The sequence below is a fragment of the Manacus candei genome, unplaced genomic scaffold, assembly GCF_025592945.1.
Source record: "Manacus candei isolate 608988 ecotype Guabito, Panama unplaced genomic scaffold, ASM2559294v1 h1tg000017l, whole genome shotgun sequence".
NCBI classification, from domain to species: Eukaryota; Metazoa; Chordata; class Aves; order Passeriformes; family Pipridae; genus Manacus; species Manacus candei.
In genome coordinates, this window is record NW_026138065.1 from 10,558,781 (window position 1) to 10,573,091 (window position 14,311).

Consider the following 14,311-nt stretch of genomic DNA (forward strand, 5'->3'; position numbering starts at 1 on the left):
CCAAAGGGGCAGGGCCGGTCACTGGCCAGAGCCTATAGTGTCAGGCTGCCTGCAGCCTTGGGGACACGTCATTGTGTTCATGTTTGGAAGGCTTCCATAACAAAGCAAGGCCCGAGGACTGCCCTGTAACATCCTTTCCACCAGATATTTTTCTCCTGCATCAGTTTGCTAATTGGCCATTGTTGGATTTTTCACGTCTCCCTGATTACACCCTGTGCAAGAATACAAATGAGTAAGGGGTTGTACAGGAAATGGAAATAAGGTCATTTTTCCTGTCAACTCACTGAAGTCATTGGCATTGTTCTGTGGATGAGTTGGACTGACAGGACAGGAACCGACTAAAAATCTGCTGCGTATTTGTTGTGTATTTCAGTGCTGCTCATCTGCAGGTGGAAACCTAATTTCAAGCTGATGTACTGATTCACAGTCAAAATAATCTGCGCTGACTGTGCTGCAGGATGAATTGACATGACAGCACAATGCACACAGTTATTAAAACGATGTGAACTTTAAAGGTCAAGTTAAACCTAATGCCATTAAGCAGCACAAAATTGGTATACCCATGGCCAGTCTCAGTTCCGTCCCACAGCTTGAGTTGCACCACATGGCAGGGTAGGTGACCGGCCATCCCCCTAAGCTTTATGATCTGAATTTGCACATATCCTCTTACCTTGGAGCTGGCTCAAGCCAGGTTTGCAGCAGAGCTGCGTTAGACAGATTCAAAACTTTAGGTCACAATTCAGGACATGACACTTCAGCTAAGCTTTCACTGTGGTGGGTAACCACAAGAGTGATGCCAAATTTGAGTAGGAGGAAGGTACAGAGCTAAGAAGGTGAGGAAAAATCTCTTTGGTGGGAACAGATTAGAGCTTAAATTAAATAAATAACAATCCACACCTTTTACAGTGATCCTGTAAAAGAGACCTGGGAAAATAGGTCATTGCTGCTCTTTCAAGAAGGACTGGGGTACTCCACTGTCACTGCCTGACCACAGCAACTGCATTCACTGTGTATTAGCAGGAGAAGAACAAGCAGCAGGCTTTCTGTGGACCCTTTCCACTGTTGTCCTTTCTGTTCTTTTGTTCACCATTCTTCCACCTTGTCTAATCTATTTTTGCTTTCCTCAGGACCGCATTTTTCCTTGCAAATTCTTTTGGGCAGTGTATGGGATGGTTTTTTCCCCCAGAATCTTTCCATTCTGTTTATTTTACTCTTTCCTTTGTATTCTGAATGTTCTCCAGCTCTTCTTTTTGAACCTTTCTTTAATGACCATATTCAGGACCTACTCTCTGTGCATGGATTCTTATAAATCTGTTGAGGAGCCACATTCAGTTTCAGCTGCCAGGATGTGCTCACCCTCCTTACTAATGTTTTGAATGAGTTCAGGAAAAATAAACACCACGGTCCACAGGTTTTTTTCCTTTAATGCTCAAGTTAGAAAAATTGCCCTTTCCTCTCTCTGCCTCTCAGAGTGGAAATGTTTATTTTTATAATGCCATGGCTATAGATACAGCACTTCTGAGTGTATAGAAAACAATTTGCTAGGGAATTTTCATACTTCCAAGCAAGCCTGCTCATATTGCAGTGAAAGCTTCCCAAAAGTGGGACCACACACACTGCCCTCAGAAGTTCAGCATTTGGTTGTTATGTATGTCAATACAACTTCTGAGGGGAGGCAAAGATGGAATTTAGTGGCTTTTCTGCCTGTTTCATTCTTCAACTGATGGGGTTTTTTTTAATGGGAAAAGTCAGGTGGGCAAATCAGATTGTTATGGCTAGGTGTGCTGGGAACCAGTATGGGAACTAAGAACCTAATTTTTATCCCCAGTGGAATTTTTGTCTGCTGTGTTTGAATGTCATAGGTCATTTATGTATCTAGAGAATGGATGTACTCTGGCAATTCTCCTGCATATAACATTAAGTGAGCCTAGAAACAGAATGTGCTCTACTGGTTTCACTAAGCTTGATATGATGGCAATTTTTCATCCATTCCAGGAAGCAAATGTCATCTATGTCTCTCCTCCCCTGGTAGTCCCATTACTACTAGTAAGTAGCAGAAGTAAGGGAGAAGCCACACAAGTCTTATCACAATTAGAGGGGGAGGTCTGCCTAACAGGAAGGGTGTTAAGAGCAGTTGTATCCTGTTTGTGCTTTTGTAGCCATTGGTACTTCCTCATTGTGACCTTGTTTTCCTTCCAGCTTTCTTTTCTGATTCCTTGACGTTCTTTTGTCTTCCTTTGCAGCTCTGGGGTATAATCAAACAAGGCTACAAATGCAAAGGTAAATAAATATTACATGGATTTTTTTCAACCTATAGGTGGTGGGTTTTAGCACAAGTCATTCAACCATACCTTTAACTAAAATGACATATGGTCAACCAAATCTTGCATCTACTCTTGGTATTGTCCATGAACAGTCACTGCTGGTACACTATGAAGAGTATGTTCTTACTGCGTTAGAGAAAATAGCACTGAGTAGGAACACACAAGTTCTGTGAGCTAAAGATCCAAAGCAGCCACTGACTCCATGAGGTGTCACTTTCTACCAATAAAGACCCTGCAACTTGGAAAACTTGGAAAACACTTGGAAAAAGAGTGTTCTCTTCTAACACCGAGAGCTCCTGAAACATATCCCTGAGATTCAGGTCAGGGAAAAGCCTGCTGGCAACACTTTCTCATGTACATTCACGTGCCTGTAATGAAGCCTAACTGGTCTTGCCATAGTGACTGAGCTAGAAACAGAGAAATATTTAATTCCTAGACTGCCCAGCAGATCTCAACACAGAATTTTCTCCAGACATGCAACTTAAAAAAAATTCCTAGAGCTCTTACGTCCCTCTCCCCTACCTTCATGTTGTATTTCTTATGCAATACTCACAACATATTGAGCAGGTCAGACCAAAAAGGACATTTTAGTGGTCCTCATTGGCTTTAAAATCCTGGAACTATTTATTTCTCATACAGCCCAGCTCTGGTTGAAGGGCACTGTTGTAGCTGCATCTCAATTACTCACAGGGGAACATTCACATTGGGGCTTCATAGTTATATTTGTATGTACTCTTCTCCCTTAGTCCTACTTCAAGAAGGATTAAGAATTTGCAGTATTGGTTTTTAAGATACACTGTGTTCCTGTGTCTCTTTCCACCCATGAAACTCTCTTTCAGAGACAGGGGTAGGAGAAATGTCAGTGGCTAAATCAACATAAGTAATTCAGCTATTCCTGATCGCTGTCATCTGCATAGCTCCAAAAGGGCTGGTTGCACTCCGTAGTTTTACTAGTAGGATGAGGGAAGGAAGATAAGGTTTTGTCACAGCAACCTGTAAACTCAGCTTGAGATCTGAAAGCTGAGCTCGTCCTGCATCACTGCTGGTAACAGTGGCCCAGTGGAGAGTGAGCAAAAGTGGTTCTGTACAGTCAAAATTATAGGCAATGGAGCATGAAAGTAAGAGAGCTGAGCTGCTCGCTCAGATCTTAAAGTAGTCAAGCATAAGGAGTGCCTGTCCTTTGTTGCAGCAGCTGCCAGCTGTTCCATATGCAGCACTGGAGTGTGGCAACCATTAGGGACACTTTTGGCCTTTGAGTAGAGAGTTATTGTCTTCTGTTTGAACCTGTGACACTGTGCTCTGACACAGTAGGGAGGGGGAGTTCATCTGTTCATGTCTGCTGCTTACCCCAGCACTGTGGGTAATGAGATAAAGCTTGAGTGTGTGGTCTGCAAGTGACAAAAGAGGTCCTCCACATCAAGAAAGATTTTTGTTGTATCTGGGCGGGAGGGCAAAGGGAGTGTTACCTTTAGGACAGAGAAAATTACAATTAGACAGGCACTGCTGTATTAGTCATATGAACAAGGTGATGGCAGAAACCAGAACTCTCACCCATCATGCTAGAGCTGCTGCCCTGAGCAAAATGGTTCTTATAGCAGAGTTATAAGCACAGTACTTTGGCAATGGCTCACCAAGAACAAAACTGGCCTACGGAGGAGCAACAGAGAAACAAGGAAGATGGAAATTTTCAAACAACAGAAAGGGGCAAAAAGGAGAGAGAGCCTGTGTTTTGGGCACATTCTCCACCCTTTGGCCATTTCTTGCAGATGAAATCCATACTGCCATCACATTTCAGACAATTGTACCTAGTGATGAGTGTATCTCTAGTGATGCAAATCCCAGCAGAGGCTAGGTGTGCAGGCACTCAGCCATTTTAATCCAGGTGGATGATACATATCCAGAGAGCTTATTCTGTGCTAACGTTGCTTACTGAGCCACTTAGACTAGTTTTAACCTACAGTGGTCTACACTGACCTCCAGGTGTCCTTCTAGAGGCTCGAGATATGGACACTTGAGTGTCCTCTGATCAGACATGTTTATTATAATGGGCCTGCTGGATCAAATAAAAAACAACCAAACAAATAAACCCCCCCCCTTTTTTGGAGATTCATGCAGTAGAGCAGAAGTTTTATGCATGGCATACACATGATCATACCAGTGATTCCACATCTCTTTCTTGAGACTAATTTCTGATTAAAATATCATCCCCCCTCTTCCCTTCTGCTGCCATTTTTCTATTAATTGCTGTAATGAAAATGATCCATTTTTTTTTTGTAATGCCCTTCACACCAAAGGATCCATTTCTGTAGCTCCCTTCACACCTTCTGTCAAACTATTTGTTCCTTCAAAGTATCTTCTGGTATCTGTCTGCTAATAGCCCTAGGGGATTACCAGATAGTTATGGCTTTCTATTTGGTGATTTGACAATTCCTTTGTTTACAGATTGTGGCGCCAACTGTCATAAGCAATGCAGAGACCTGCTTGTGCTGGCATGCAGGAAATTTTCCAGAGGAACCTCAGTAGGCAGTAACCATGGCTCTCTGCCTAGCAGTCCATCTCTGCCTCCAGGTGAGGGCAATTTTGCTAGTATTTTAAACCATTTCTGGAATCCCCTCTAATGGCCAGTGTCCCTGCTGCCATTTTTAATTTTTCCTTTGTATCAACACCCAGAGTAGCACATGTACTTTCCACTGCACTATGGCTTGTGTGTAGTGCTTAGATTACAGCATCCCTATCCTCCATAATGGCACCCGTGTCCCAGCTGAAAAGAAATGAAATTGCATTTCTCATTATTTGCCACTTAGGATCAAGGAGACATAGGGCACAATTCTAGTGTTGCCTTACCCCTGAGCATACAGATGGTAAGAGAAAAAAATATGTTCACACAAGGCCAGAAACAGTTTCCAAGCAGCATATGTATATTGCTAATTACACTGCTGCTTCCTATAGTTACCTCCCTGCCCCAGGCTTGAGCTATCCTTTTGTAAAGATCTTGAAGCAGAATATTTCAAATAAAGGATTCCACCCTCTCTTTCAGTCCAAGATGAAGTATTTGAATTTCCCAGTGTTGCTGCAGAACACCAGGACCTTGATGGCAGAGCTATAACTCTAGTCACTGGCTCTTCACGAAAAATCTCAGTGCGGCTGCAGAGGGTGACCACCAGCCAAGCAACACAGACAGAACCACTCTGGCATGAGCCAGGCTGGAACGACTCAGGTTCCCATACTTTCCCCAAAATGAAGTCCAAATTCCATGGAAAAGCTGGGAAGAACAAAGGCTTTGCGAAGTGGGAGAACGAAAAGCCCAGCACACAGGCTGATGTAGAGCTAGAAGCCGAGGCCCCACAACATATACAGGATCACAATGGAATAGAAACCCTGCCAGAAAGACAAGAATCTGAGGTGAGTTCCAGAAGAAGCCAAGACAGTTTAAAATCTGCTACAGTCTGAAGTCTCATAAGGTTATTTTATAGATTTCAGGATGCTTTTTCATTCAAATTTGTCATTGCTTCTTGCATAAGTTACTGTCAGAAGAATACTGAATCATCCACAGCTACCTATTTTTTTCACTGCAGTGCACATTTACTGTAACACTGTAAGTGGGAGTTTGGTTTTTGGTGTCAGTATGTGCTTTTTAGGAGTTGGGTACTTTTCATTTTGAAAATCATTAAAATAGCCTGGTAGTTATGTGGCCAAATTCTGTACTGTTGTACCCTTGCAATGCACAGTTCTGGGGCTCATGTTAGATTCACAACAATTACCATTCTGATAAATATAGGGGTCTAGGATAGGGTAGCATATTAGTCTGATTTCTGTTGTTGTCACCCATAAAGTTTATAATTCCAAAGCCTCAGGTTTTTATTGACCTCTTCTGCCAGCATGTAAATGCCTATTTCCTTTTGCTTACAGGATAGCTGATTGCTCACCCTGAGGCACAGAAAACTGAAGATGACAACTGTAATACAGCAAGCATTGGTGGACTGTCATAGACCACATGTGGCCATGAGAAGTGTTCCTATACCTCGTACTTTTGAATCCAACCATTGCCTGTTTTCTTAGCTGAAAGGTGTTATAGAGCACTATTTATTTTCTCACGAGTAAACCATTTGGATGAACATTGCACAGACACAGCAGAATGGATCTCTGCACTCAGTGTTTTCTTTTGTATGACTTCTGTGGAAACTTCCTCTACACGCCAGTGAGGATATATTTGGCCCCCTTTAAGTGTACTGCATCATTTCGGTATGTCTGCCAGCAACAACAATGGTGAGGACAGAAGCCAAGCATCTAAGTTTGTTCAATAACACTCCTTTCCAGAGGCTTGCAATGATAATTTAAGGAAAGAAGTAGGTGTGTATGTTGATTAAATCTCAGATGAAAACCTTTCACAAAGTCCTCTATACTGAAATTCTTTGTGCACCTGGGGTTTTGAAATTTGACCCTGTTTATGCTGTTACAGTGAATGCATTTGTGTTCAGCATAGTGATACCAGTTACCAGACTAGGGATCCTTCAAATGGGCAGCATGTGGCTGAAAGTGAAGGAATTCCAAGACACTATGTGTTTGTCTGGTTACATCGCAATAGAGAGGGGTCATCTTGCCAGCACTGGTTATGGTAACATTAGCATGCAATAAACACTTTAGTTTTAAGTGTGTGTGTGTATATATATGTGTTATGTGATAGTTTTCTCTGGTTAGCAACCTGTACATGTTAAGACTAAATGTACTGAAGAGCAACCTCCAAATTAGCAGTTCGCTAATGTAAGATCTAGCATCTGAATCTATAATGGTCCAGGAAGCAGGTTTGAAGTTGCCTTTTGCAGAAGCATTAAGTTATTGAAGGAGCACAGCCTTCATCTGGAAAAAGAGAGAAAACCAAAATAAAACAGCCCAAAATCAACCCTGAAAGATACATTCCATATTGGTACACGCGTGTTAGTCTTCTTACCCTATCTTCCCACAAAAACAGGGCAGGGGGGCAGAGAGCACACGCTCTGACTAAAGCCACTCAGTTATAAAATGTCCTACAAAATTTAAGTTATTATACCCTCATCAAGTTATAAGCTTTCAAAACAAGAGAGTAATTTCATAGACTTCCCTAACCAAATCTGACAGCTGCACTCCTCTGTGGTAATTTGACTAAACTGCACTGGGACTACATGATGCCTGCTCAGGTTTGCATCTTGAATCCTGCAGGTTTCATTTGTTTTCCAACACAACCAGTAACAATGGTGGGGAGGAAAAAAGATGTAAAAAAATAACACGCTCTGATTGTTTTAAACTCAAGAGAAATAAGCGCTGCAGGAGCTTATTTCCAAAGTAGGATGAAGGCCAGAAGCATGCTTCACTCTTACTGCTCTGGGTAAAGAACAAGTATCAGCAAAAATATGGTCTTTATTTCCTGTCATGGGTCAGGTGACAGGTCACAACTGGCTGACCGCACAGCTACCGTTACAGTGCACGGCTTGCACACAGTGAAAATTATGTGGTAGAGAATTTGAATAGAGAAATTTGGTTATGATCCAGGCTGTTGATGGATCTGCTGAGATAAGCCTCTTAATGCTTTATAAATGAAATGTTCATGTGCAACTTCATTCTTAACATCATGTAGTTTTGACCAGTGTTTAGTCTGTAGACCTTAGCCTGTATCTTGCAGGCTTTTAAAAGTTAGTGGTAGCTCTTGATTTATTGATTTAACCAATAAATCTCTGGCAAGCCTGGTAGCTTCAGTCAGTTAGGCACTTTCCTCAGCAGTAGGTGTAGACCAAGCATAGACTGCAGGCTCATACAGTTAATCCTTCTAAAGCAAAATACGGCAGCTTCCAAGGAGAATCACAGGATCATTTAGTTTGGAAAAGACCTCTAAGATCATCGAATCCAATCTTTGACCAATCACCACCCTACAAACTAGACCATAGCACTAAGTGCCACATCCAGTCCTTTCTTCAACACTTCCAGGGATGGTGACTCCATCAATTCCAATGCTTAACAACCCTGTTCATGAAGAAATTCTTCCTGAATTTCAAGCACCTGCTCCTGCTGGAAACCCTTTGCTTCCAGCATTTAAAGAAGGGGAACACAGAGTGTGTTGCTGACAGTAAGTGTTCATGGCCATTGGAAAACAAGAAAGACACAAGGCAGAAATACAGCTTTTTGTTCACGCACACCACCCGCGCTGCCCAAAAAGGAATAGATTCATCATAGACAATGTAATAACTTATTAAAAAAGCATTCACAGGCTGTTTGCAGCAGAATGCTGATCCCCCAGTTCCACAGCAAGCACCTGAGTAGGGAGAGCTGACAGGGCATGAGCAAATATTTTAAGAAGTTGATATTAGATGTGCTTTTTACCTGTGAGGAGGTCTGAATACACAAAATTAAAAAATCTTTTTCTCTTCTTATTTCAAGCTGGCATCTTTTTCTGAACATGGTAAAGACTTTTCTTCACAAAAACAAGTTTAGGTCCCCAGTTTAGGCAAAGGAACAAAGACTTTCTTGTTCAGCGCCTTTGATTTAACAAAATGCAGAAAGCATCAGCCATCAGAGTTCCTGCCTCTGCTGGTCCTGGTGAAATCCTGTGTGCTAGAAGTAGAGCAATTCCACGAGTTTGTCCAGTAGAAAGTGCATCATAATGACTAGAGTGCTGGATTAATGAAGTAGCTAAAGTCAAATACAATCCCAAATTATGTCAGATATTTCCACCCCACCCATTCTCTCTCGTCTCAGGATCTTTTAAGAAACATGAGGGGCAACAGAGGGGTTGTTTAAAAATAAAACAAACAAACACCAAACAACACCACACAGTGGAAAGAAGGAAGACTATGTCAAATTTTATTTACAGGTTAATCTGCAAATGCCAAAGAATACAAACAATACGAGTAGGTGAAAAATGCAAGTGCTTGGATAGACCCTGTAAGAGATCATTTGGCTTTTTGGCCCAAACACATTAGGACTTTTTGTGCTTGTGTAAAACCTCTGCAAAAGCTCATGTTGCATACAAGAGAGTTTCAGCTTTGCTTCCAACTTTATAGAGCAGCTCTGAGTGCTTCTCAAAGAGTCACAGGGACACCTGGCTCCCTCTGAGTGAAATGCAAAGTCAGGTTTGAACTGCAGCTCTCTCCTCCGTTCTGGATCTCCACAAAGTCTCACTCTTCTCTGCTCCCTGCAGCCCCCACCCCCTTCTCAGTCTTATCCAGCTTTTAGGCTTTAAAAGAATGAACCCAGTTTTACAAAGAAACATCTTCCTAGACAGAAGCCATCTCCTCAGAGGCACCTTTCTCAGGCAGCTGAAGTCTTGGGCAAGAGGGGAAGAATAAGTTTGTTGACCAGAACTAGTCTGAAACATGGATTTTCCCCATCTGGGAAAGGTGAGCCATTTTCCTTTCAGTACAGAAGATAAGCTGAGCTGCAGTGCAAGTTTAGTTGCCTAAAATTTTCCGAAATTAAACAGCCTGTCACCTCTGTGGACTATTGTTCAGGGACTCCTCTGTGGAAGCCAAAGTGAAAGCATGCCCTATGCAGCCTCAAGGTCTTCCTCATGGGAAGCCTGGAAACCTTTGGCTGACATAGGCTGAGCAGCCACAGGACGGTCCTTGCAGCCTTGGACACTAGTTCCAGAAGCTTCAGGCATCTGTATTGGAAATAGCTGCATGTGAAGGATCCTGGACACAGGTGGGGGAAAAAAAACTAACAAAAAATCCCAAAAAAACCAAACAGAAAAACTGAACAGACGGTGGGTAAATGCAGGGAAAAGCACACTGAGACCTCTCCCTGTCTATGTGACACTAAGAATCTAAGGGGATCCTGATGGAGACCAAGTAGAGGGAGAAGGAAGGAAGGAAGGAAGGAAGGAAGGAAGAAAGGAGATCCAAATGCAAATTTGGAGGAGACAAACAAGGGTTTGTTGTTTCATGATCATTATAGCCAAAAAAAAAAATCTAATCAAAGTTTGCTTCATTCAGCATCAGCCTGCTAACTGATGGGCCTCCATACGGCACCAAAAATAGCTCCAAGTACTTCTCCAGAGAGTCTTGACAAAAGAGCTGGCCCACCCAAGGTCACTGCAGAAATGGATGTGACTTTGGAAAAAGTTTTTGAGTTATCAGCACTGATCTGAACTGGATTGTCAAAATAAGCATTGAAGCCAACAGGCTAAATTCATTGGAAAATTTGTGTGCTGAACTTTAAAGTGTTGTTTACAGCTGCTGACAATCTGGTCCTAGGAAACAGAAAAGCCATCAGCAAAAGGCTACTGCTGGAGCAGTATGAAATTTAGCCAAAAAGTCTGCTTTTTCCATGAGTTGAGCTAATGCCGGAAAGTTTAGAGTCCTTATCACCTTCATCTCTGCTTCACGTGTGAAAAAGTTTTGACCTTCCACCTGCCCACAGCACAGGCAGACTCCCTCTTTCTTTGGTTTTACAATAGTGTTTTCCTACTTTTTGTACTTGTTTTTCTCTCCTCTGTTGTGGGAAAGACCCACGTGGACAAGAGGGGAAATTACTGGACAATAAAGGGGAAACAGTGACACTGACAGCACTCAGAGCTGTAAAAAGCACAAAGTAAACACAAAGGAAAAATATTTTTTTCCCTTCTAGCCTTGTTTGTTAAGCCATTAGAGGTGTGACATTTTCGGCCAAAGAGGGGAGAAGGCAATATTTACAGTTGGTAATAGCACTTGTTTTTTCAGTTTGTGTCCCTTTGAAAAGGCATAACCTGAACGAAGCAAGCACATAAGTATTTTTGAGCCTACAGAGGGGAAACACCTCGGTGTACTATTCTCCAGTCACAACACTGGTCTGACTCTAACCTAAGGGCATGCTAGGAGGCTGATAAAGCAAACTTGGAGTTTAGCATGAGCCAGCTTGTTTGGGACTGCTAAATCAAGCCTAATACCTTAAAAATATATAGATACTTCTGTAGCATTCTTGTTGTCCAGGGAAATCAGAAGGTCAGAGAGGAAGCAGAATCACAAGTTTGACAGTCTTTAGCAGCAACACCTGGACTCTCTACTGCAGTCCTAAATACAGCAGAACTAAGAATAAATCATGTGCAATGAGCAGATATTTCAGAGTGCTTGTTTGCTGCTCTTTGTTAACCTAATGGGGAGCTGAATTAACTTCCAGTAACCTAAGAACTGACATAAGCCTTTTGGACACCCCAAAGAGTCATCAGGTCTCAGTGAGAATCCTCTTACTCCCCACTCCACTCTTCCCACTTCAGCAGTTTAATTTTCATTTCCTAGGTGCATAACCTCTTACAGGGATTACTCTTATGCCACAGGACTTCTCAAGCTCCAACCACTTCTCATAATTATCTACTGACGTGAATCTCGCTTCCCTTCTTTCCAGTCCTATCTTAGATACTTGACTGATAAGCATTTAAGTTCTTATTAAGCCAGAGGTTGGTTAAGGCACTTCCCAGTTTCATCAATTCAGATGCAAACAGTTTAATGGAGACAGAAAGTCAAGAGTGTTAAGGCAGGTTACCCACATGCTCTGGCTGAGAAATCTAAGCAGTATCTTGAGGAGCCTCTCTGGAGCCATCAGCCTTCATGGCACATCATCCTGGAGCTGCACACTGCAGGGCTTTGGCTAGGAAAGTAGAGGAATCTCATCAAGCTACATATTACATGCCAACTAAAGATAAAACTACTTAGGGAACAGCTACAGGCCAAAAGGCTTTCTGGGGTGAGTGATATATGGTGCAAGCTCAACTTGATCCACTTTCCCTTGTTGAGGTACTGCTGTGCACATAGTAAGGAATAAATTCTTATCCATTCCTTAGACCTGCAAGGAAAACCCAACTGTGACCACAGTGAATATGGATCATGGTATTCTAGGTCCCATACTATTACACCTGATGTGGGAAGCAAGTGTATCCTCTGCTCCTAATAGTTATGTCACTACACAGTGACAACTTTTGAGAGAGGGTGATACTAATAGAGGCAATGGAAGGGCAATGCAAGTGAAGCCTTTAGGAAACAAAAACTGCTAAAGAAAAACCGCAGATGGAAGAAACAGAACAAGATGCCTACAGCTTGTGGAAAAAGAGTGGCAAGAACAGAACACTAAAAGGACGAACACTGTTCCCCCCGTATAAATGCTTGTTTACTTAATTGCCTTCTTTATCTGCTGGAGTTCTGCTTTTGATCATGATGCACAATGAAATCAAGCTTGTATATCCAATCCACCACAGCCTAATAATCTCTACAACCCATCTCTCCTCTCCCAGCTTCTATTTAAGAGATTTCTTCTAGTGTAGCAGGAATCATGTTTGGAAAACAGTAAATATCAGAGTATCATACAGGCAATAACAAAGCAGTGACTGTTTTCTTTCATTAATCAAAGCTGCTCTCTCCACATATACAAAGCTTGTTTTCTCTGGGGAACAAAGAAGTCACAGCACACTAGGAGGAAACAATAGAGTAAGGAAAAACAACAACAGCTGGCAGAAGCAAAGTGTTTTCTTTCCTGTTGGAAAAGTAAAGCCTCATGTTTTGCCGCCTTCTGATTTTTATTAGTTTTTTAACTTTCCCCCTCAAATAGCATAAAGCAGGATTCAGCTTACCCTAAGTCCTGGAAGAGGGAGGAGAAGCAACATATTTTGATGAGAAAAAAAGCCATCTAGAATGAGGAAGGGGAAGTTCTATGCTCCCACCCCAGTATCATGTCACAATGTGCAAAGGTGAGACTGTTCACCGCAGCAACAGCCATAGCCTTGCAGAGGAACTGGCAGCTCTGGCACAGAAAGAAATCTCTGAAGGTGTTGATGCCACTCTACTAGGGGCTCTCTGAAGAGCCTCCAGGGCTCCCTCTTGCTAGGAACAAGTTTACAACACTCTAATGCATTGACAGAAAACACCAGCCTATTTGCAGTGAGAAGCGTGAAGAAAAGCAGAAGCTCTAACCTTGAAGATATTACATTTCCAGCAGAAGGCTCTTTAACTCTGTTAGTCTTTCTGCATTTACCAGTCCAGGACTGAGCCAGCTGTAGGAATCTTAATTGTTAAAAAAGCCCACTAATTAGTTTTGCATGAATTCAGCTAGTCACCAGCTAATGCTCACAAAGTATTACTCTTCCCCAAGGAAGATACCTTCTTGGAGCGTGGTGCTGTAAGAAACCATGAATACCTTTGTGAAGCAGCAACGTTCACTTTTAGATGCTCATAATTTGAACGGTATTACACAGAGATAAATCTAGATCAGTGATCCTCAATGACCTAGATTCAATATAGAAAGTTTTTCCCTTGTCAGGCTTGTTAAATTTGTTTGAAACACTAAAGGAGAAGAGCCATTATGTCAGATTCCCAAGTGCCATTCACAGGGACCTTTGCCTCCAACCCGTGAATCACTAGCAGCATCTAGTGGCCTCAATAAATTAAACAGGAGATTTTCAGGTTGACTGTGGAATGAAATACAGGCAAATCAGTTCTAAGCAATGTTTATCAGCTTATTTACACGATTATCTTAAGTTACAGCAACATCAGCTTTACACAGATTCCCTCAAATACTTGTGCAATTACTGTAAGCCAAGGAACTCCTCCTGTCTGCATCAATCTGGATTTAGCCCCAAGGACATGTCAGGTAGACTCTGCCATCAGCACAGCCTCTGCTACAGTGATCTGAGCACAGTAGCAGGAACCTACCTTTCCACAAGGCTGGTGAGCATCAGGAGAGTTCCCAGAAGCAGCATACAACATTCACATGGCATGCAGGAGCATAACCTGGGAGAGAGATGCTCTCATAGTCTAAGAATAACTTTACACATCAAGAGACAGTACTACATGCTGCTACTCCAGTTCAGAGGGAGGAACAGAACATAAGTCAGAGCAATTGAAAATCAGTTCCTCCCATATGCTCTTGTTCTGACAGCTTCTCAAAGGACAGAATGTATAGTACAGCTGGGACAACTACAAAATCTAAAATAGATTAAAATGTAAAAAGATGAAGCAGACAAATCCCCATGAATTTCCAGCAACTGTAGTAAC

At 42.2% G+C, this 14,311-nt stretch overlaps 1 protein-coding gene across 4 annotated transcripts in view; it reads left to right on the forward strand.

The window, feature by feature from the left end:
• RASGRP3 (RAS guanyl releasing protein 3) overlaps positions 1-8,229 on the forward strand; it is a 60,511-nt gene extending 52,282 nt beyond the window's left edge. For all 4 annotated transcript variants that reach the window (XM_051783050.1, XM_051783052.1, XM_051783049.1 and 1 more), the window contains exons 14-17: positions 2,244-2,280; positions 4,767-4,892; positions 5,362-5,726; positions 6,234-8,229. In XM_051783050.1, coding sequence (XP_051639010.1) covers positions 2,244-2,280; positions 4,767-4,892; positions 5,362-5,726; positions 6,234-6,242 — 537 coding nt within the window. In that variant the 3' untranslated portion in view covers positions 6,243-8,229. The remainder of the gene's footprint in view (positions 1-2,243; positions 2,281-4,766; positions 4,893-5,361; positions 5,727-6,233) is intronic.
• The last annotated feature ends 6,082 nt before the right edge of the window (positions 8,230-14,311 follow it).